Source organism: Indicator indicator, chromosome 26, assembly GCF_027791375.1.
Source record: "Indicator indicator isolate 239-I01 chromosome 26, UM_Iind_1.1, whole genome shotgun sequence".
Classification (NCBI taxonomy): Eukaryota; Metazoa; Chordata; class Aves; order Piciformes; family Indicatoridae; genus Indicator; species Indicator indicator.
In genome coordinates this window covers 759,708-778,989 of record NC_072035.1, presented here as the reverse complement: position 1 = coordinate 778,989, position 19,282 = coordinate 759,708, and the positions used below count along the sequence as shown (strand labels likewise).

At 54.8% G+C, this 19,282-nt stretch overlaps 1 protein-coding gene across 1 annotated transcript; it reads right to left on the bottom strand.

Annotated features, from left to right (window-relative positions):
- Window positions 1-7,724: 7,724 nt before the first annotated feature.
- Window positions 7,725-18,805, bottom strand: LOC128975784 (T-box-containing protein TBX6L). Its single transcript, XM_054392818.1, has 9 exons — window positions 18,790-18,805; window positions 14,413-14,557; window positions 13,384-13,486; window positions 12,773-12,937; window positions 11,757-11,903; window positions 10,906-10,976; window positions 9,642-9,733; window positions 8,770-8,962; window positions 7,725-8,151 (listed from the first exon to the last, which is right to left on the bottom strand). Exons 1-9 carry the CDS (start codon window positions 18,803-18,805, stop codon window positions 7,725-7,727), a joined length of 1,359 nt encoding a protein of 452 aa, XP_054248793.1.
- Window positions 18,806-19,282: the final 477 nt, after the last annotated feature.

Genomic DNA, 19,282 nt, shown 5'->3' with positions numbered 1-19,282 from the left:
CTCACAGACTGCCCCAACCCCAAAGGCCAGCACTGCAGGGGGATTTTCTCCCCCACACCCCAGTCTGGGGCTGGGAGCAGCGTGAGAAGGAGGACAGCACCCTAGGGCTCACCTTCGCTTGGCTCCAGCAGCATAAACCACTGGGAGCATCCGTGGGGATCAGGAGTTCTTTCCAGGGCACAGCTCTGCCGATTCCAAGGGCACCATCAGGGTGAGCCAAAGGCCAGGCAGCTGGACCCAGCTGTGGGCTAGGGCAGAGGCCTGGGAGGTTCCTTCGTAAACACTTTGCCGTTTGCTTCATTTGCAATTGAAAGCTGGAGGCCAGGCTCACCCCGGGAGGAGCAGACAGCTCCTCTTGACATGGGGATGGCAAAACCTGCTCAGCCCTGTAAAAGTCCTTTCCCTCCACACCGCCCCCCCGCCTTTGTTTGGGAAGCTGGAAGAGACATTTGGTGCATCCCAGAGCCCCTTTTGCAGAGCACCCAGCAGGGCTGGAGGGACTGGTTTTGCTTGCACGGTGCTGGGACCCAACAGGTCTCAGTGGTGTGCTCCAGATGTGCAACAGCCTGACAGCTACAGCAGGGAGCCTGCTCCTGGCTCTAGCGGTGGCTGGGTAGATGACCTTGGGGACAGCATTAACCAAACAGCTGCCAACCTTCCCTCTTCATGCTGCACCGAGGGACAGGACCCTGAAAGACTTGGAAGGAGTTTAATTAGTTTTGGTGAAATTCTTCTCCTTTTAGTTGCCACCTACAGCTCCAGGCCTTGACAAAGAGCTGGGGGGGTGGGAAGGATCTTTTTGCTGAAAATCAATGCTCTTTAGAAGTAAGAGCTAAAGATCCTCTAAGGAGTTGAGGAAGTAAATTGGAGGAGACTGTTCCTCTATCATCAGGGTAGAAGACAAATGGGAGATGGGAAAGCAAAAGCTTTCCAGGTCTCCATAAAAGTCAGAAGGGAGACAAAGAGCCCATTTCTCCCTTCTGTGGTTTGCTGTCTTTAATCTCCCTGCTTTAGTGTCCCCACTTCTACCCTTGGGACTGTCACCTTTAGACCTGCTGAAAAGCTCAGCTGGCATCTGCAGAAATTATTCCAGATCCCCAGATCCCAGCTGCCAGAGATGGCCAAAGTGCTAGAGTCCCTTTGGAAGACATCTCGTCAGTGCCAGCACCAGCAGCAGACAGGCTCTCTGCTCCCAGAGGCAGCAGGCAGGCAATGCCAGCATGCTGGGCAGAGCAACCAACAGCAGAAAAAAAACCCACAGCCCTCTGCCAACAGCTTCCTCTTCAGGTTAATCCAATGCCAGCCTGTGTTCACTCCAGATGGCTCTGTGAAATGTCTCCCAGTCCCACCACAGCTACCCTGAGCTCTGCAGCACTGGCAGCCTGCTCTGTGCCCACGGTAGATGTGGCTCTGCAGCACTTCTGCCATCTCCACCACCATATTTTAGTGTTGCAACAGCATGGGAGAGCTAAAGCACAACACTGCAGCTGAGTGACCACTATGGCCAACACCCTGGAACTTCAAAGCTGGGACTGACTTCATTTGGACCCTGCATACATGTTCCCCATGTGGGGAACAGAAGGAAGGGCAGCTCCAGCTCCATAAACCAAGGTCCTCTAATCCAAGGACAAGGCTTTTTTGCTAGGCACACCACGAGCTGCATTCCCTACCTTCCACATTGTCCACTGCCATTTGTGTCTCAGGCTGATTGCCACTGCACCATCTGATCCTGCCCTGCTGTCTACAAACACCAACATCCTGCATGCCACTGGGACCTCTTTGTCAGAGGCTGTGAACTCATCTCCATGCAGCACCAGGGTGGACTGAGCAAACCCAGGCAGTATTTTATTGCCGAAGCACAAACCATGGGAATAAACAAGCACCGAAGTGCTACCGATCATTAAAAGCAGATGGGAGCTCATTTACTGCCTCCAGCAGGGAGCTGCCGCGGCTCTGCTGAGGCCCCACTGCAACGGGAAACCCAAAGGCACCATCTGGAAGGTGCTGGAGGGCAGCAGGGACAGGCAGCCCCCGCAGCTCAGGCCTGGATTTATCGGTACTGTCCTCCCACCACTACCCTGGGGCCGAGCAAGGACTGACAGAGCTTTGAGCCCTGGCTCCTGTAAGGTTGTGCCTAAGGGGAAATGCCCCAGTGGGGACAGGCAGGCATCCAGGGCCAGTCCCACTGTGCAGGGCAGGTGGGATAGGGACAGGTCACATTGTCCACACCCACACAGAGCAGGGGTTCAGCTGCATTTCAACCCTGCTTGTTCAAATGCGCTTCAGAGAACCACCACAGCTCCTGGCCAGCCCTGTGCAGTTCAGCCTCTGGATGCTGGATGATGCAAAGCAGCCCAGGTCTGGCCTCATTTCCTCTCTGACCAGTGCTGCCTGGCATCAGCAGCTTTGCCAGGGGCCATTTCCTCTCCTTCCTAATCAATGCACTCATCACAGCTGAATGCACAGCAAGAGCATTCCCAGAGTCTGGAGTGCTGACAACTGGCATTCCATCTGGAGCAGCCCGAGCTGCAAGCTGAGCTCAGACCCCTGCCTAGAGTGAAGTTTTGCACCCCTGTTTTCAGGTCCCACTCTCCCATGGCAGGGAGCCCTCTCAGCTGCCCCACACTGGAGCACTGCGTGCTGCCAGGGATGGGTTCCCCGGGCTGCCTCTTCGAGCCGAAGGGAGATGCAAATAGAGCAGGAGGCTTGCGGAGAAGCAGCGACAGACAGATGCTTTTGCACTTCAAAGGGAACAGGGCCCTGTGAGGCTTTCAGAACAGGCCCAGATCCGATAGACTCCTTTCAAACACGGAGCACATTTGCTCAAGTGTGAGGCAATTAGCGCCCAGGGACGGAGGCAGGGCAGGGCCATCAACAGACACAGGGGCAGGATGAGCCAGGGAGGAAGAACGAGGGGCATGGCTCCACCTGAGGCTGCCAGCCCAGCCCGGTGAGGGAAAACCCTGCTGGAATCCCTGGTGTTCAAACTGCCCTCCTGTCCCCAGCGGCTCTCCAGGGAGCACTTAGTGTCACTCAGCTTATGGCAGCGTGCTGCTCAGCATATCCCTCTGATAACCAGGGGGGGCCTGATCACAGCCCCTCCGCGGCTCAGCCCTTCCTGGCTTCCCTCCCTGCAGAGGGATGCGCAGGGTGTGGGAGGGCTGACTTCGCGGCTCTGCAGCCCTTCTCATTTCCCCCTCACCTAAACGCTGGTGGGCGGTCTCCCAGCTGCTCTGGACAGCTCTGTCTTCCGAGAAGCAGATTGTGGGCCGAGCAGAGGCCTGGCTGCTCGGCAGGAACGGAGCCGGCATGGGAAGAGACCCCTGCAGTGCGACAGGAACTGAGCCTGACTCATCACCTTCTACCCTGCGCCAGCACTTCCACGCACACCTACCTTGAGGCACCATCTCCCAGCGAGGACCCTACCTAGAGACCCCAGGAGCCAGCGCTTTGCAACCCCACAGAAGGGAACTGGAGCAGTGCCAGCAGCAGGAGCTCTGCTGTGAGCAGCTGCTGCGTTTCGGCGGTGCAGCCTCATTCGTGTAACGAGAGGCAGAGGTGTGAAGCCTGAGCAGTGCTTTCTGCCTGGCTGCAGGGCTGATGCTGTGCTTGCCCTGCACCGCCCCCTGCCCTCCCACTCTCCTTTACGGAGGCACAACACTCTCCCTCTTCGGTTAAAACAGGGAGGGAAGAAATAAAAATCCCAGCATGTCCCCAAGGAACTGTAGGAGATGGGAATGAAATCACTCAGCAAGCAGGGTGCTGCCCGGGCAGGGGCCCTGTCCTTACACCTGCACACACAGAGGGAAAAGTGGAGCCCGGGAGCAGTGCCAGGCAACCCAGCAGCCTCCAGCAATCTTCCTCATGCCATAGGATCACAGGCTGTTAGGGGTTGGAAGGGACCTTTGAAGATCATTGAGTCTACCCCCCTGCCAGGGCAGGACCATAGAATTCAGCACAGGTCACACAGGAACACATCCAGACAGGGCTGGAAAGGCTCCAGAGAAGAAGACTCCACAATCTCTGTAGGCAGCTTGCTCCAGTGCTCTGTGACCCTCACAGTGAAGAAGTTCCTCTTCATCTTGAGGTGGAACCTCCTGTGCTGGAGTTTCTATCCATTGCCCCTTGTCCTATCCCAGGGTGCAGGTGAGCAGAGCCTGGCCCCTCCCTCCTGACCCCCAGCCCTCAGATATTTGTAAACATTGATTAAATCCCTTCTCAGTCTTCTGCTCTCCAGACTAACCACCCCCAGGTCTCTCAGCCTCTCCTCATAGGGTACATGCTCCAGTCCCTTCAGCAGCCTGGGTAATCAGCCATAAACCCTGCTCACAGATAGGAAAACACTAAAAAAAAGGAACACCACGAAGCCAAGCTGAGCAGTAACGCTGCTCGCCATGGATGCAGCACCTCTCCTCACCCCTGCAGCGAAGGATTTGCTCCACCTTTGGTTACACTTTGGTCTGCCCAGGCCAGGTCTGAAGGACGCTTCAGCCCGTGTCGTGGGCAGCTGACAGCGTGTGCTTGTCAGGGGGCAGGGGCTGCAGAGGAGAAATGCTGCCCCAGCTTGCTCCCCTCCGTCCTGCCAGCCTGCAGGCAGCTGCCTATCTTCTGCCTGGGTGCCTGCTGCTCAGACCTGCTGCGATGTTTAGAAGCCTCCCCGCAGCTCAGGCAGCTTCCCCGGGGCGGTGGGAGCCCGGCCAGCAGCACGTCTGCCCCTGACCGCCTGCGGAGCCGGCAGCCGAGCCCTGGAGGAACAGGCAGGAGCAGGCAACCCCCGCAAAAAACACCGCAAAGCCGGCAGCCGGCGCCGCGGGAGCCCAGCCAGGCGCTGGGTGGGCTTCGGACAGGCATCGCTCAGGGCACAAAGGCAAAGGGTGGCGGAGCAGCCCCTCACCGCCTGAGGGGCAAACCCTTTATGTCCAGCTGCCCCTGCGCGGCTCCCAGCCCTCTCTTTTCTCTCAGAGCAGCCTCGGGGCTGGGTATGGGGGGGGGGAATCAGGTAAAGGGCAGACACCTGCCCCCCGCACATTTGGCCTCTGCTGAGAGGGGAGGAGAGCTGGCAGTTGCTGCAGTCCCCGGCAGGAGGGAAGGGCTTTGTGCCGGGCCGGCCCCGGCTGCCTTTGTCAGCCAAATGCTGCAGCCCCCCTGCCGGGAGGCTCCGCATAGGACCCCAGCCTGGGGCTGGTGAACGAAGCGGCTTTTAAGCTGTGCAATAAAAGCCCATTTGACTGGAAGAATGTTATGATTCCTGGGAGGGGGCTGTGCTGCTCGCTTGGGTTTGCTGGAGGTGTCAAGGACACACACTGAGCACGGAAATGCACTGCAGGGGTCTCCTGGGAGCCTCGCCAAGAACCAAATGACCAACACCCCCATACGGGGCAGTCGGATCAGCCCGGAGGGAGCAGAGGGCACCAGGCAATGAGTTTGATTTGCACCACCTGAGCACATCTCTCTCCCTCCCGCACCTGGAAATCAGAGAAGCTCTTACTGAAATCAGCTGGCAGCTTCCTCTGCAAAGCCAGGGGGTGACTGGTGGTACCAGAGCAGCGGCCACATCTTGGGCCAGGCAAGATGGGAGCCTGCACCCCCGGGAGGCCTTGGCATACCTCTTGTCAGGGGCAGGCTGCTGCGCCACAGGGAAGCAGCAGCACAGATGCCTCTTCCCTGGCCAGCAGCTGCTCACAGGGACTCTGCTGGCTGTGGAAGAACTGCAGCACTGGCAAGAAAGCATTTTTCTGCCTTTCCCATCTACGTTGAAGCAGTGTCAGACAAAGCTTAAGGCTGCAAAAACCAGCAGGAGAAAGCAAAATAAACCAGAATCTTTATTTCCCATAGGAAATTTGCCCAGATCCCATTTATAGGCCTTTTGCCCTCAGCCCTTATGTAACTCCCCTGCAGGAGAGGAGCAGAAAATGCAGAGGAAAACACACAATTTGCTGCAAAGAATTAGTGCAAGAGGCTGAGTCACATCTAGCAGTGCAAACAGACAGCCTGGGGCTCGCTGAACGCACTGCAGAGAGCAGTGAAGGCTGAGATCACAACATGGTCCCAGGTAACACCACTGAAGTGGAGCCACTGGGGGGCTTGAAAGAGATGCACAAAAAAATCCCCCACCCTTTGGAGTTTATTTTACTGCTCCTAATGACCTGCCTTCTGCGTCTCTCCTCTCCTTTTATTGAAGCTGTCACAGAGGCACTACGTGATCTCACAGGCGTGCAAAGCAGCGCTTCAGTCCAGCCCCTCCAGACTGTTAAATGCCACAGCTGAAGGGAACAAGGCAGTGGGAACTGCAAAGGCAGCAGGCAGCAGCAGGGTCCTGAGCACAAACCACGCAGGCACAGTTTCCAGAGGGTTCCCACAGCAGCCAAGCCACATAGAGCAAAGGCACCTTTCTAACAAGCTGGATGACTCACCAGAGAAGGGCAGGGAGTCCTGTGGCAGCAGGAGGCTGATGAGTAATTAATGTCTGTCTTGGTTGCACGAGGCTGAGTCTTCTGTGCCAGTGCAGAGCTGTCTGCCAAAGCAGCTCTACCACCAACAGGCCTATGGGGCAGCAGCACTTGCAATGCTACTCTAAGGTTTGGGGAAAAAGAACAGCAACCACCAACATTATGCCCATGCTTGCACAGGAGCTTCCCCAGCTGCCCAGCTCTCCTCAGTTAGTCATACTCACCACAGCATGGTTGGCATCCTCATTAGCACTCTGGCAGAGGGAGACACAACCCAACACCAAAGATACAGAAACAGAGCTCACCAAGGAGCCAGGGGAGGATCTATTACTTTCCCTTTCTTGTTACCATAGCACTGGCAGCAATCATGGCAGGGCACCAGGAGGACTGGCTTGCAGAAAGCACCAGCCCAGGGACCTCTCAAGGCACCCAGCTCCCCTTAGGCAGCTTCTCATCTGCTGTACAAGAGGCACAAAACGATGGTGGCAAACCCAACTATTAGAGGTCAGAGACAGAGCCATTTGCTGAGCCCCAGAGGCCAGCCTGTTAGGGCTGAAATGCCTGCAAGCAGCTGGCATTTGGACAGCAGGAGGTGACAACATTCTGGGGTTAAAAACCTTCTCCTCCACAGTTTTGTCCCCGTCCAGATTGCTCTTTAGTGAGTCAGAGGCCTCGTGTCACTTCACAGCAGGTACAAGCCACCTGGGTGCTACCTCTGATGGGCCAAGTGGGGCTCTGTGTACCTCCCTGTGCTGAAGCCTCACCTTCCTTCACAGGCTGCACATCTCACCCCCATCCTCCTGTGAGCTGGAGGGGAAGAGCCTGGCTGCTCTCTGTCTCATAGCTGTGGCACCAAAGCAGGAAGCAATGTGCTGTGGCACTACAGAAGAGTCACTGCAGCCGAGTTCCACATGTTGCCAGGGCTGCTTTCCAAAGCTCAGCACCTCTGCTCTATGCACAGGGCACAGTGGCACCTGAACAGACCAGCACACAGCCTTCCCCAGGACACCACCAGGTCCTGGTCCTCACAAAGCCACCCAGCTCTGCTGAGAGACAGCACCTTGCTGTGCACAGGCAGGCACAGGGGAAGCCATCTGGCCATGCATACTGAGTGAGTGGCACACCTCACTGCCCACCCACGCAGGACACAGGCCCCTCAGAGGGCCAGCAGCCCCTTCCAGGGGCCAGCAGCCCTGAGCAAATCTGATCTCATTTACAATTGTCTTTTTTTTTTCTTTTTTTTTTTTTTTTTTCATTGGGAAGGATCTTCAGAGTTCACCAGCAGGCATAGGGGAACAGGGGGTACTGACTCCACTCTGTCACGGTGCCGTGGGCATGTCCTGGAGCCCCCTGTGGAGTGTACTCTGAGGAGAAGGGTGAGTAGCTCACTGCCCTGTACTGGCTGTGGGCAGGGACCATCCACTGCCCCAGGCCTTGGTCGCTGCCATAGGCACTGTACAGGGGTGCTCGGGGCCCGGCTTTCCCCACGGAGTCCAGAGCCACGTTCACCACTCCTGTGTAGTCCTGGGGGGCAGGCAGGGGCGGTGGCAGCGGAGGCAGGCTGGTGAAGCCCTCGGGCAGCTGCTTGCAGTCATGCTCGGGCGCCGTGGCCAGGTCCCAGGGGTGGCACCGTGCCCGGCAGTCGCTCAAGGGTGCGGCATCACGGGTGGGAGGCTGCTGGCTGTCCCCAGCTTCGTGGAACCTGACCCCCAGGGCAGAGAGAAGAGAGTCAAACCTGCCACTGGCAGGAAACCCTGGCACCCCTCACACAGAGCCCCAGGGAAGGGCAGGGCAAGTTCTCAGCGTACCCTCTCCCCACTGACTGTGGTTTCAATCTGCTGCCAGTGTGGAGTTCAGGCCAAGCCTGGCTTGTCACCCACACAATTGGCTAATGCCAGAGAAGGTAAGCCCAGACTACCCTAGTCCTGGCTCAGCTGCAGTCTGGGCTCACTGTAACTCATAACTGAATTTGCAATGAGAAGGAGAGAAAGGTCACCAGAGCCCTGCCACTCCTTCACCATGGCTTCTCCAAGGGAGAAGCACCAAGCTGGCTGGAGGAGCCTTCCAGGACAGGAACCAAAGAGCATTCCTAGGACAGGAGCATGCCTGGGCTCAGGGGGTTTGAAGCACCACAGGAAGGCTTTGTTGTGGAGTTTCTTCCATGCCAGTCTAGTGACTACCACCCGTGTGTGCTATCCAGAAGAAGGGAATCCTTCCTTACTCCCATTGGCTGCTCTTCCTAGGAAATACCCAGCAGCAGAGAAGGAACCCAGCAGCCTGAGGGTGGTTCTGGGCAGGAGCAGCAGGAGGTGGCACTCACCGGTAGATCTGGTAGGAGGGCGTTGGCACCTGCTGCTCCCTGGGCAGCCCTTCCCTCTGCTCAGCTGGCACGGGTGAGGCTGCAGGGAAGGCATGGCTGCTGCTCTGCTCTGGCACCCAGAAGGTGTACCCACTGCTGACCACCACAGGGTTGTTCTCTTCCTTCACCTCCACGTTCTCATCTTTCCCAAAACCTGACTCATGGCAGGGAAAGGAAAGAGAAGGGGAGAAGGTAAGGAGGGGGAAGGAGAGGCAGAGCTCACAAGGGGCTGCTGGCAGCTGGCTTAGGCACAGGATGGTGAAGGAAACACCAATCCCTCTTCTGCAGTCACAGCCCTAAGGGACTGGCCCTTTGCAGCTTCCTTCTGCCTTTACACTGCTGTGCAGAACTGTCCTGTCCTCACTCCTTTGCTGTGATACTGCAAGCAGCTCTATGAACTGCAGTGAGGCACAATCAAGCTTAAACCCTGACCTCAGAAAGGGTGATGCCAGTTCCCACCTCTGCATCCCAACTCAGCTGCACAAACACCACTGCTGGCACCACCGCACCCCTGAGAGCCAGGAAGCAAGCAGTGGGTGATGCTGCAATCTCCCATGGCTGTTGAAGGGAATGTTCTGAAAGCACAGCTCCAGTCAGAGGAGCAAGGCCAGGCTGGGGAGAGAGCTGGTGGGCAGTCAGGAATGACAAGCCCCTTGTGAGCAGTCTCCTGGGCATTATTCCCAGAAAGAGAGTCAGAGACCCAAAGCCACACACAGCACTCTTTAGGGACACCCCCCCAGCCCACCCCACAGCCAGGATGCTGTTTCCTTTCCCTGCTGTGGCCTGGGCACCATTTGGAACTGATTCTCTGGGGTGCTTGTGATCCATATTACCACGGTCCTCAGCACCAGGCTCCTTCTCCTCAGGCAGCTTCCTCTTCTGGCCCTTGGCTGGGCTGGGCTTGTGGCCCTTGGCTCGTCCTTCCCTGCAGAGAAACAAGGCACAGGGGCAGCTTTTTGCCCAGAGCAATCTGCAGAGGCTGCTGGACAAAGAGATGGGATGGACCTCTCTGACATCCTGGGGCTTGCAGCACCCTGGCAGCACAGCTTTTGCCATGCTGCCAGCCCTCAGCACCACCTTGGCCCTGGCCCCACAGGCTGCTGGGGAGAAACCAGTACAGGGGAAGCCCACTGGGGGTTTGTTCAAAAGGCACAATCAGGCTTGGCATCAGAGGGGCTGGCTCTGAGTGTGTGTCAGTGTCGTGCCCTCGGGCACCAGGGTTGTGTACAGCAGGGTGGCCCTGCAAGCAGCCTTTTCCTAAATGGCAAACCAGGCTAAGCTTCAGCAGAAACTACCCTGTTAGGGGGAGAAAGAAAAACCCATGAGCTTTTCAAGGTTTCAAGTAAGAAAGAGATCCTTTTGCCCTGTTTTAATCAGGAAAGGAGAATTTGGTTGGGTTGGGTTTTTTTGGTTTTTTTTTTTTTCAGGCATAGAATAACAGAAAAACAAAATCTCAGAGATTTTCATAACATTTTCTGCTTTGGAGAGTACAAAACAAAACAGAATAAAAACCAAAGCAAAACAAAAGAAAACCGAACCAAACCCAAACCAAAACAAACCCAAACAAACCAAACCCAAACCCAAACAAACCAAAACCAAACTTTGTTTTTTTCCTTCTCCACTGCCAATCCCTGGCTGCATTTAAGGCTTTTCTTTTCATCTCCTCCTCTGGCTGTCCTCAGACCAGACAGAAGATGCCACTGGCATTGGTCTCCACCTCCCCTCCAGCTGACAGAATGCTCTGTTGGAGAGCTGCTTTTCCACACACAGGGAAAGGAGAGGAGGGAGCTTCCAAACCAAAGCATTAGGCTGATCCCAGACAGACCCCACCATCTCCTGTGGACTCCCTGCCCACCTGTCAGATCCCAGCCTAGCTCCAACTTGCAAGGCCATGCAGGTCTCAGATTTGTCTCAGCTCCCACATTGCTGCAGGAGGTTCTGCATCTCCTCCCACTCCCCAGGTCTCTTGAGAGCAGGCTGCAGAAAGGGACAGCGTTCCCAGATCCAGGCAAACGGCAGCAGGCTCTGCCCAGTGGCTGTGGGCAGAATTCCCAAGGGGCCTCAGCTGTCCATAAATTCAGCTCCAGCTCAGCTTACCTGCGAGTGTTCTTCCCGTGCTCACGGAAGCCTTTGGCAAAGGGATTGTTGTCAATCTTGAGCTTGGTAATCTAGAAAGAAAAGGGGAAGGATCAGAACCACAGGGCACTGGGTTCTGGGTGCTTCCTTGTTTCAGGCCCTTCACCTCACTGTTCACCACGAGAGCTGGCCTGAGGGCTTGGGGCATGCCTTGGCCACAGCAGCTGGGCTCCCATTATTGATTAGGAAGTGACCTACAGAGAGACCTGACTTTGCCAGGGTCACCAGGGATTTGGGTGGGATGCATCCAGCTAGAGAAATAGAATCAGAGAATGGTCTGGAAGGGACCTCCAAAGGTCATCTAATCCAACCCCCTCTGCAATCAGCAGGGACATCCCCAACTAGGCTGCCCAGAGCCCTGTCAAGCCTCACCTTGAATATCTCCAGGGCTGGGGCCCCAACCACCTCCCCAGGCAACCTGTGCCAGTGTTCCACCACCCTGATGGTAAAGAACTTGCTCCTAACATGCAGGAATCAGGTGGAGTGTCTGCATCTGGACTTCTGCCCACACTTCCTACTGCAGGAGGGCTTCTGGAAGTGCAGGTAGTACAGATAAGGTGCAGGATTCATCTCATCCCTACATTCATCATGTAGCCTCAGAGCAGGCTACAAAGTGCCTGTTTCTTCCCACCACAGGAACAGGAGCACATCCTAGGGGTTGGAAGGGACCTCTGGAGATCATTGAGTCCAACCCCCCTGCCAGAGCAGGAGCACAGAATGCACCCAGGGTGAGCAGCTTGGCCACCTCCCTCTACCAGGCTTCTAAAGAGAGCAAGACAGCAAGGTGCTGGAGGGCAGGCTGTGCAGAGTACCTGCTCGTTCTGGTAGGCAGTCACAGAGGTGAAGACAGTCTCAGGGAAGCTGAACACCTGGAAGATGCTCCAGCGGACACTGAAGAGGTCATCAGCCTGCACAATGTGGAAGCGAGGTTTGTAACGGTGCATGGAGTGCAGGATGATCTGGCACAGGGACAGACAAAGCAGAAAGGTTCCAGGTGCAGCCACAGCCAACACACTGTGCAAAGCCTCCACTGCTAACCAGGGCTGCCTGCCTGGGACTGGGATCTCCACCATGCCCCTACAGTGACAGTGCAGACGGAAGCCTTCCCCAGCAGGCAGCTAAGAGGGCCCAAGGGCTGGGCTCAGGATGGGGGGAAGGCCACTTGGGTAGCTCTCAATTCCTACACGACCCAGTTTCTCACAAGTCTCACATTTGCCATTACATCCACCTGCAATCACAGCTCACATGCTGTTAGGGGTTGGAAGGGACCTCTGGAGATCTTCCAGTCTATCCCCCCTGCCAGAGCAGGACCATAGAATCCAGCACAGGTCACACAGGAACACATGCAGACAGGGCTGGAAAGGCTCCAGAGAAGGAGACTCCACAACCTCTCTGGGCAGCCTGCTCCAGGGCTCTGTGACCCTCACAGTGCAGAAGTTCCTTCTCCTGTTGAGGTGGAGCCTCCTGTGCTGGAGTTTCCATCCATTGCCCCTTGTCCTATCCCAGGGTGCAATTGAGCAGAGCCTGGACCCTCCCTCTTGCCCCCCAGCCCTCAGAAATTGATAGACATTGATTAAATCCCCTCTCAGTCTTCTCTCCAGACAAACCACTCCCAGGGCTCTCAGCCTCTTCTCACCAGGCAGTGCTCATCAGTAGCCCTCCCTTGGACTCTCTCCAGCAGGTCCCTGTCCCTCTTGAACTGGGGAGCCCACAGCTAGATGCAATATTGCAGGTGAGGTCTCAGCAGGGCAGAGTAGAGGGGGAGGAGAACCTCCCAGGATCTGCTGAATGCCAAGAGAGCAGAGCACAAAGGCCAGCCCCAACCTACATGTCCATGTTGATCCAGAGTGTTGTTGGTGAGCTTTAGCTTCTGGAAGGAGACAGGTTCCTTCATCCAGTGGCTGCCAGGAGCTGGGGAATCTGGGTGGACATAGGTGCGGCAAGGCAGCTGAGGTTCTGCTTTTCCAGCAACTTCCCACTGATCTTTATTCCACTGTGAAGGGAAGGACACATTCAGAGCTTAAAAACCTCCCTACCTGTGGTGCAGGAAAGCCCCAGCCCCTTTGCCTCGCTGCCCATGCAGTGGACTGCTCTGGAGCACTAGCAGCAGATGCTCTCTCCTGAGCCACCACCACGCTACTGAAACAGCTCCGGGTCAGGCATTGTTTTTCCTCCCTTTCTCCCAACGGCTGTCAGAGGAGTCTGACATTACTCATGATTAAAACTGTACTGCTTCCACTGAGAACAAGTTACCTTTCCAGCTGCTCCCCAAGCAAAGCTGACAAATGACTCCAGAGAGGCAAAAAAAAATCTACCAATTACTCCTGAACTTTGGCCAAAGATGATTTATTTCCCAGCCTGGCCAGCGAAGCACAAAGGTGAATCTCTTCCCAACAAGGATGGAAGGACAGAAGGACTTCTGCCACTGGAATTACTCACCTTGTACCTGAAGTTATCCATTGGCACAAAATCTACCAGCATGAGGTACTTGGCATAGGGGATCAGGCCAGAGACTTTGATTTTGCACTGTGGGAACATTCGTCTGGAGGAGAAAATACACAGCACAGGGATTGCTCTGTCAGCTGCCTGAGGTCAGCTTCACCCTCTCCTGTGCACAGCTGTGCTGGCAGCATTTCTACAAGCCAGCTCTTGACCACTCTCCTGCCTCATTCATCTTCTGTCCAGCCCTGTGGGCTTGGGTGGCACAGGCAGTAAGAGGGCAGCAGTCACTGAAGGCCTGTGGCACCGCTGCTGCTTTTGTTCCTCTGACTCCTGTACCAACCACTGTTTGGAGTTTGCAGATGGCTCACCAGCCCTCTGCAGCTGCCCCAGAGCTGGAGGACAGATGAGAGCAGTTCCCAGCACAGGTAGAAGATGTGCATCCCCTCAGAGCACTTCTAGCTCTCCATTCCATACCCCCCACCCCGTTTCATCTCCTGACTCTGCAGAATGCTTCCACACCTCCCTCCCTCCCCAAGGGGATATTTCAGCTCACACAATCCTTGATACTGCCACTCTTTGGTATCCTTTCACTGCAAGCTCCACAGTTCCCTGACTCATTCCCACTTCTGTCTGCAGGCACAGATCCTCCCTGTTCTGTGCCATGCTCCTCTCTGCCAATGTAGACTCAGCCCCAGGCACTGACTGCTCAGCTGCTGCTGCTTGCTGCCTGTGACCCAGGGCACTTTCCAGGGCAGCCTTGCAGGGGCAGGAAGAACATCAGTGCTAAGTGGTGAGATAAGAGTACAAAAGTTTCCTTAGCACCTCAGCCCCACAGTGACCTCTTGCACTCTGCAGTTTGGACTTCTACCACATCCTGCAAGTACAGTTCTTCAGCCAGGGGCAGGGAGATGTGCATCATTGGCTACAAAACCAGTTTAATGGCCACCAGTCCAAAAATGAGCTCAGGGGGATTCAGACAACAGTTTGGAGGGGGTGCAGTGTGGGCAGCTGTCTGCTACCCCTCACCTGCCAGACTTGGTGATGATCATCTCGGTGCCGATCTGATGAAACTTCATCCAGAGATCCATGTCCTCCAGGGTGACCACGATGGAGCTCTGTGGGTAGGGCTCCAGGCTGGGGGAGGGAAGTGCCTCACACGGAGCTTTCACATCTACGGAGAGAGAGAACAGCGACCTGAGACAGGCAGCAGCCTCCTGCTCAGAGACAGGGCCCTGGGATGCTACACCCACATTTGCCCTCCCAGCTGCCTGCAGCACAAGGAGCTGCTGGATCTGAGGTGCTGCTGGGACAGACAGGGCCCCTCTGGCCTCACCCTTCTGCCTGACCAGGGCACACCTCAGCCCCCAGGCACCACACAGCACAGTGCTGGCTCAGCTCAGGGGGCTGAAGGCTGTGATGTCACCCAGCAAGCTCCTAGGTGCTGCCAAGAACCAGAGTCTGTGCCAGATAAACCTCCCACAGCAAGTCCACTCTTCTCCAAAAGCTTTTTTTGTTCCTGAGTAGGCTCAGAGGCCACAAAGGCTTCTCCAGGAGGTGTAGGTTTAGGTGATAAGGCCTTTGGTAAGGATCTGTGTGTCACACAAACTCACCCTGACTTCCTCTGCTCCAAAACTCACCCTGGCAGCTAACCACAATCCACTTCCAGCCCTGCTCTGGTATGGTCAAGGTTAGCCAAACCACTTCACCACGAGCATAAAATGAAAGCTGAAAGGATGGGAAAGGCTTTAAGTGTACCAGGGGGTAATGGGAGAAAACCACAGGTAGGTGGTAGCAGAGGTGAAAAACATCTCCAGAGGACGAAGGAGGAAGGGATGGACAGGAGACCTCAACATCTGTGAAGGCAAGAAATGGAGGTGACAGAGCCAGAGCATGGAATATTCTGAAAAGAGGATGGCTGCTCTGAACTGGGCTTGGAGATGGAGACCCTGGAGGAGCTCCTGAGAGTGGTGGAAGCTCCATCAGAGGAGCTGCCTGCAACCTGCGTGCACCTTCTGTTACAGACAGAGGATTAACTGTGGCCCTGGAGAAAGGGAAACTGCTCTGGGGGAAGTGCCTTTGGTGTTGATCACACCCAGCACCTCTGCAAAGCTGAGGTCCTCCTACAGCCACTCAGGACCTGTAACACACAGAGGGCACTGCTGCTGCCCTGCTGAAACAGCCCAGGTGGGGGGAAAAAGGAAGGTAAGAGTTTTAGCTGAAAACTCAAAATGCAAACCCAGTTTTGTTTCAGGTCAAAACACAACCTGGTGTGGCTCCTGGTGGGCAGTAAGGCTTTGCAGGCAGTGTGCTGTGGTCTGGAGGAGGGCTTGCTGGGCCTGTTGTCCTCCGCTTGGAGCCAACAAGCCATGGGTGGTTGTTTCTTTGAAAGGGAGAGTAATTCCCTGCCTCAGCCTGATCAGGTCTCACTCAGAGCTTAGCAGAAAGAAGGGAACTTCCCCTTGTTACAGCTTCCCCAAGAAATGTCTTCAGAAGTATGAATGGCAGATGAGGACTTCAGGGGATATCAGCTTTCCCCAGCTAGCCCCCAGCTTGCCCTCAGAACAACCCAACCTGAGTCTGGGGGCTAGGAAGTGAAAAAAACCCAAACCACAAAACCATTTAAAGAGAATTTTGTCTGTTTGTAAAGTCTTCAGGCATTTAAAATAGAACAAAAAGCATCCCCTACCCTTTTTCCTGCTTTGATCCAACATTAATGAAGTGGCTAAGAAGTGACACCTAGTTTGCTCTCCAAGATGAGCCTGTTAACATCTTCCTACGAAAGCTTCCCCCATATCCTCTTGCACAGACATGAAAGCTGCCAGAGAGGGCTGCCTTGGGTGGCTGAGTGCAGCACACCTATCAGAAGCAGTTACAATAAAGTTGGGCTGATTTCCCACAGGACTCATCCAGTCACAGGCACATGCAAAGAGATTCGGATGGGCTCTGACAGATGCTGGCTTCTTCCCCAGATGGATCCACAATTAACATTTTGCTAAGCAAATTCCAGTGCCATCAAACGAGCCTACAGCCAGGCAGGTCTCAGAGGAGTCCTTCTTGAAGGGAGACTTCCAATCAAATCAGGAGGAATTGAGGTGAAAGGAGTTCAAGACTGATTTTTTAAAAAATTAATAAATAAAAGAGAAAAAAGTATTCTCAGCTGGTTTTCACCAAAATGCACCTGTGTGAGTGAGGGGCTGCAGGGCACAGGGCAAAGAGCTGCTCAGAATGAGCACTGCAGCCAAGGTCTGGAATGCAGCCCAGGGCTGTCCCCCTTGCAGGCTGTGTGTGCACAGCCCGGGGGCTGCCAGGAGTCTGTGTGGGGACCTGGCCCCAGCCACGGCTGAGCTGCTCCCCAGTGGGTCCACACAGGCTGCATCCAGCCATGTGCCAGCAGCTTCAGCAGAGGGGATCCATCTGCAGGAGCCACTTGCATTTCCTCTGCAGAGCCAGAGCCTGGCCTGTGAGGAACTTCCAATTCCCTGCTCCTTTGTGCCTGCAGAGCTAATGCCAAAGCTCACACACACAACTGCCCCACAGAGGTGCCTGAGGTGGGGCTCCAGCAGGGAGGCCTGTGCCAGGCTGTCCAAGCACTTCAAGCTGTACTTCAGTGCTTCCTCCTCTCTTGTAACTCAGCTTTTAAGTATTAAACATTTCCCCAAGAATTGTAGTTCCAAGCTCTGTGGAAAGCATTGTTATTATCTTTCTGGTGCTAACCCTGCACGTGGCACATTCTGAAACACATTCTTTGTGCCAAGATGAGGTTGAAAAGGGAAAAAGGGCTGCTGGGGTAAAGGCACTGGAAATGGAGAGATCTTCAATCTCCCCCATGCTTGGTTTTCACAGCTCTTACACCAATAAGGGCAGTTTGCCCTTTAGTTTTTGTGTCTAGCATAGGCTGCAGGTAGCTTTTTCCTTAGAGACAGATAGAAAGAGAACTGAGAGTCAGCTCAGTAATGCTTGCAGAGAGAAGCAGCTGGGAGTAGAATCCACTCAACTAAAAGCAGTCCCTCCATTAGTTGGCAGTTACTGAGACAATCTTATGGTGACAGAAAAAGTTGTTGCAGCCTTCCCAAAATGTATGGGATCAGCTCTGCAATCCTGGGAAGCACCAAGCCAAAGGGTGTGCTGCTCACCTTCACTGCAGTCCCTCATGCAGTTTGTGTCACAGCTGCTGCTGCTGTCTCATCAGGGAAGAAGTCCAACACCAGCAGCTCCCCAGTGCCTGCATCAACACCTAAAGCTACCTGAGAAACTCATCTTGCTAACACCCAAACCCCTCCATAAATGTCATCAGGAAGACCTCCAACAACCTGGAGGGAAGCAGAAAGCTTTTCGGCAACAACAAGGCTTTGGTGCTTCCACGAATGCAGCAGCTTCACCTGGACATGTCTGCAGCCTGGGAGGGACCACTCAGCATGAAAAAGTGATGACTTCTGCATAGTTGGGATCTTTACCCTAATACAGCCTATTGTTTCAATTATTTTTTCTTTCATTATTGCTCTTTTGCTTCTCAACTGAAAGCTACCTCGCAGTGGCAGAGCTCACTCAGCAGGGACCAGCTCAGTGCAGTGGGAGCTGCTCTACAAAACCCAGGACAGCAAAGGAGGTGGAAACCATCCAAGCCCTTGCACGTGTGTTGTGCTTAGGAATGAAGCAGCCCCTTGCAGAGGGCAAGAAAGCTGACAACTCCTCCAGCCACCTCCAACACATGAACCACAGCCCTAGGCTGGGCAAATGATTGCTTCCTGCAGATGTGGAGCAAAGCCCAGAGCTGAATCTGGAGTTCCGACGCAGCATCCCTGGCCTGGGGCTTTGCTTTCACTGTGCCCAGCCTGAGCACACCCCACAGAGAGCTGGTCACCAGCACATCAAGAGATGGACTGATGAAGAAAAGCATCACTAAAACCCTAAGGGGATCACAAAACTCCTGTGCCTGGGCACGAGCCTGGCAGCGGTGGGATCTGCCTGCCCGGGGGTCAGGCTTTCAAAGGGCAAAGCAAAAACCCAAAGCAAATGCAGGTAGTAGCAGCAAGGTAACAAAACACCTCCAAACCTCTGGGCCCTTCAACCTGAAGAACTCAGGGTGCCAGACACACACAAATAACATCTCCAGCCTTCAGTGCAGGTCACACTGGACAAGGGGAAATGGATAAGGAAGTTTTGGTCTCAGTTCAGAATAAACCTTTGCTACCTTGCAAAAGACCTTCTGGAGCTCACTCAAACCCACAGTTTCTCCCCTCTTCCTGCACAAGGCCACCCCATTTTAGAAACTCCCTCCAGCCACACACACACCACTGCAAATGCTGGTAACCCTTCAGGGGCACTTGTTCTCTTTCTAAAATACTTGTGCTACATCCAGGATCTTTCCACACAGAAAGGAGAAGGAGGGAGCCCTCTACTTACCTGGCAGAGCTTGCATTTTTCCATGTACTGTGGAGCCCAGAAACTCACAGGGCCAAGAGAGCCACCAGAGCTCTCAGAAGGGAAGCCAAAATAGTCCAGTTCCAAAGCAGGTCTGATGTCCTGAAGCAAGCAAAAGACCTTCCCTCTGAGATCCAGTGTCAAGAGTGGTCAGGAGGAGGATGGGACTCCAGCACAGCCAGCCAAGGTGAGTTCGTGTTTTATGGAGGCTAATGAGCAGGGAGGAGCCTCTCCCCAGGGCTGTCCCCTTGCCATCTTTTGATGTCCAAAGGGACAAAGAGAGGAAGGATCTGCAGCAATGGCTGGGGCTAAGGGAAGAAAATCAAAGAGAATTAACATGGCTTTGACATACAGGAAACCCTACAGGGGAAATGCACCTTGATTTACTGCTAACTCACTCCTGAGCAAATAGAGACAAGACCAAAACCATCAGCTGAAGGCTCACCTACAAAATAAAACAGTCCCTTAAACAAGT

Bases quoted from the DNA above. Each gene is read 5' to 3' on its own strand.
- LOC128975784 (XM_054392818.1), bottom strand. The intron at 11,904-12,772 runs GTAGGTTGGGGC...TCCCTGTGCCAG, and splicing joins CTCTGGATCAACATGGACAT to ATCATCCTGCACTCCATGCA. The intron at 8,963-9,641 runs GTAATATGGATC...GCCATGAGTCAG, and splicing joins GCCTGGTGCTGAGGACCGTG to GTTTTGGGAAAGATGAGAAC.